The following is a 4096-nucleotide window of genomic DNA, read 5'->3' as shown; positions in this document are numbered from 1 at the left end:
GGGGCTATATCCCCCAGCCCCCCGTCTGGCGCCACCCCTGCGAGTTCTTTTGTGGTCTTGGGTCTTTGTTCGAAGTCATTAAAAAACATTTTGAATATTGTTATGCATATTTTATAGCGGGCCGGAGTATTGATGGCCTAGTTGCAGACAACCTAGGCCTACGTGTAAATGAAGGGGACAGCACCATCTTGTCATGCTTCTTCTCGCCATCTAACGCCGTTATTGGCAAATGGTATTGGAAAACGAATGGAACTGTCATTATAAGATCAGACACCCCACCAAATCCAAACTCGAGGTATTCACTGGGTGACGCAACGCCTGGGAACGTTAACTTGGTTATTAAAGAGGTGTCACGATGGGACAAGGGTACATATACATGTGGAGTATTCGACTTGTCTACAGGATCAACCGTACCCCATTCCGCCGAGGACTGCAAATTAACAGTAAACTGTAAGTGAATACTGTCGGCTTTAATAATAGGCCTACGAATTCATTATTACAGTAGGCCTATTATTATTCGATAGTGATTATTTTTAATTTATAATTCACAAAAAGAATCATCATCATCATCCACAATAGACCTATCAACATCATCATCGTCATCACTGTCATCATGCTTACGGTTATGAATGTTACCAACAGATCTCGATAACCCTAAAATCCAGACACTAAAGGACACACGTATACTTGAAGGTACGCGAGTATCTATGTCATGTAAAGTAGTGTCGTCATACCCGGAGGTGAGTTTGTTCACGTGGTTCCATGAGGGCGACGTCATAGACAGTGCTTCTGGCAATTACATTTTCAACGATGAAACATTAGAAATAAAGACATTTGATCAACGTGATGAAGGAACCTACAGTTGTAGAGCTGAAAACGAATTTTTTGTCGGTGAGAGCGGAAAGTATAGCAATTCCATTGCATTTAGTTTTCAAAAAAAAGGTAGGCCAGACAAAGGGGTATTGTATAAACTACAAAACAATTTATCTGAAACTGATAATAAATTGTTTTAAAATAAAACAGATGATGTTAATAGATTAGTATATCTATCTGTTCAACAATAATGACAGCAATAGCATGAAACAAAACCACAAAAGCCTAATAATAACAATAATAATACTAATAATTATATTAATTACAATGATAAAAGTGATAATGATAAAAATACTAATGATAGAAATGATAATGATGATGACAACGACGACGGCGGCGGTAGCAACTATAATTATAATAACAAGAGCACTCAGTAGAGAGCATATCTCTGCCCACCGCCAATCGCTTTCTATAGAAAATTCTCAAAAATATGTTACTTTCCAACCACCAACCACAACTACTTTAAAAAAATTACACTAACACGAAAGTTTCATTTAGATGAGTTGTTTAGTTTTTGAGATATCTGATCTGGGACGTTTTGCTTTTGATGGTCCATAATCGACACCAAAATATTAATCACTTCACCTTTCAAACTCCTTTTATAGGATCAGTTGCACACCTGCCAATTCATGAAATGTTCTGGGGTTAACTCACTGGCAAGTTTTACTCTTATAAACAAAACAAAATACAAACACAAACAAAATACATGCAATGTATTGGTGTTGAAATGGAAATAGAAATATGGGGATTTGGTTTTTTGCGTCACATGTTTAAATGTAAAGATAAATTAAAAATATTCCCAATAAGTTCTAAAAAAATTAAAGTTAGTACATATAAGACGCAGTACACCTTTACTTTAATTGCACTAATTTATATATTCATCATATAGCTATTGTTTATGCCTACGGTAATACGGTAAACTTATTCTTATTTATTTTTCCTGATTAACACCATAATCTTTTTACAGAAGCAATTCCGCCCTCGTCATTCAGTTCTCAGATTTGGATAGTGTTCAACAACAGTATTCCCGTTTTCATAATAGCCGTAGTTGTGTTAGCCATGTATTTTTGGAAGAAGCGTTCAAAATATAAACAGCGCTTTGATAAATTCGTAAGTTTTATAAACATGTTTTTTGACCAGCACAGTCATGTCAATAATAATATTTTTAACAAATTAATCCGACCAAATTGAAAAGATTCCAACATAGTATAGATGCGAAGATCATAGTTTTACCCTTAAAGGTATTCTAATATGCACGTCTAAAGAAGGAAAAAATACGATATCTAGCGTTCCCACTTCCAAAAATCATTTGACAGTGTTTGGCGTGAAGACCTTCTAAAAGCAGCATATTATATAGTTTACACCCTCAATTATAGATTATTCCATTTCCTTTTTATCGGTGGTGGTCAACTCCCTTCTTCTTCATTTAGTTTAAATTTGCTTAGGTCTGCCTTAATATTGTGGAAATTAATTAGGCATTACTTAGATTCTGGAATACTTTCAACCATATATACATTTCCTCATTTTTGTACCTAGTCCAGAATTCCAGGAAGGTACGTACAAAGTCCTTCGGTGCGTTCATTTTTATGTTCTCTTTTCTCTCCTTTCCACAGTAACAATGGTTTCACTGTCGACATGTCGTAGTCTGAAAATAGCTTGAAAGCTATGGAACGCCAAAAGGACAAAATACAATTGGCAGCAGTGCAAAACTGAGAGTCAGCACCGCAAAACTGAGAGTCAGCAGTGCAAAACACAGTCACAGTGCAAAACTGAGAGTCATAGTGCAAAACTGAGAGTCACAGTGCAAAACACAGAGTCACAGTGCAAAACTGAGAGTCATAGTGCAAAACTGAGAGTCACAGTGCAAAACACAGAGTCACAGTGCAAAACTGAATAGTGCAAAACACAGAGGCACAGTGCAAAACTGAGAGTCAGCAGCGCAAAACTGAGAGTCAGCAGTGCAAAACACAGATTCACAGTGCAAAACTGAGAGTCATAGTGCAATACCTAGCTATATGGGCTCTAGACAGGGAACAGTCAATTTCACTGTTCCCTGGCTCTAGAGTACACAGATATATATACTAGTTGTTAAAGATAGTTGTATTACGGAAGCACCTAAGTGCCATTCGACTTGACAAGATAATTATGTTGTCAAGTCGACATAATATACATATCATGTCGACATGGCGAGATAGATTATCTTGACAAGTCGACATAATAAAAGTTGTATGTTGTCATGGTGAGATAGATTATCTTGACAAGTCGACATAGTAATGACAATGTGACATTATATTCACAGATTTTTCCAAAGCTTTTGACTGCATTTCCCATTCTCAACTTATTTTTAAAATTCAAAAATTTGGTATCACCGGTCCCCTTAGCTTAATTTCTGATTATTTCTCTAATCGCAGTCAACGTGTGGTTATTGACGGTTTTTGTTCTAAATCCAAACCCGTTCCATCTGGCGTCCCCCAAGGGTCTATCCTTGGTCCTTTATTTTTTAATTTATTCATTAATGATCTTCCTTATTTTGTCAATAACTCACATTGCCTCATGTACGCTGATGATCTGAAGCTGTATCGTATTGTCGGGACTGAGAGTGATGCCAGGGGTCTTCAGGAAGATCTTGATGCTGTTGTTGCATGGAGTCGGCACTAGGGTCTTTCTCTCAATGTCTCCAAATGTAAATCAATGTCTGTTTCTCTTAAATTAAAACCTTTATATTTTCCTTATAAAATTGGGGATATTGTTTAAAAAAAGTTTCTGTTCATCGCGATCTGGGTGTCTTCATCGACTGTAAGCTTACATTTTGTAAACATATTGATCATCTTATTAGTAAGGGAAACAGAATGCTTGGGTTCATTTGGAGACATTGTAGAGAAATAAATAGCCCTGGTGCCATTATTGCCTTATATCGTTATTTAGTTACTTTTCATTTTGAATATTGCTGTGTTATTTTTAGTTCTGCATTTTTGTACTCTTTCGTCTATATATTTGATATACTGTATTTAAATTTTATATATTTTACCAGCCTGTTAGTGGCGATGATTCGCTGTTGGTCTGATGAAATGAAATAAATAAATAAATAAATTAAATAAAAATGTTATGTTGTCATGGCGAGATAGGTTATCTTGACAAGTCGACATAATAAAAATTGCATGTTGTCATGGCGAGATAGATTATCTTGACAAGTCGACATAATATAAGTTGTATGTTGTCATGG

At 35.9% G+C, this 4096-nt stretch overlaps 1 protein-coding gene across 2 annotated transcripts in view; it reads left to right on the top strand.

Annotated features, from left to right (window-relative positions):
- The window catches only part of LOC117125431 (neuronal growth regulator 1-like), a 9686-nt gene extending 7061 nt beyond the window's left edge, over positions 1-2625 (top strand). Inside the window, exons 2-5 of one of the 2 annotated variants that reach the window (XM_033271964.1) lie at positions 118-450; positions 643-942; positions 1841-1983; positions 2487-2625. In XM_033271964.1, coding sequence (XP_033127855.1) covers positions 118-450; positions 643-942; positions 1841-1983; positions 2487-2489 — 779 coding nt within the window. In that variant the 3' untranslated portion in view covers positions 2490-2625. The remainder of the gene's footprint in view (positions 1-117; positions 451-642; positions 943-1840; positions 1984-2486) is intronic. The other variant, XR_004448137.1, reaches the window with a different exon arrangement.
- Positions 2626-4096: the final 1471 nt, after the last annotated feature.

The sequence above is a fragment of the Anneissia japonica genome, unplaced genomic scaffold (assembly GCF_011630105.1).
Source record: "Anneissia japonica isolate Jap-2015-1 unplaced genomic scaffold, ASM1163010v1 scaffold76893_len15479_cov98, whole genome shotgun sequence".
In the NCBI taxonomy this organism is placed as follows: domain Eukaryota; kingdom Metazoa; phylum Echinodermata; class Crinoidea; order Comatulida; family Comatulidae; genus Anneissia; species Anneissia japonica.
The sequence above is the reverse complement of the archived record's forward strand: the minus strand, read 5'-3'. Positions and strand labels throughout refer to the sequence as shown.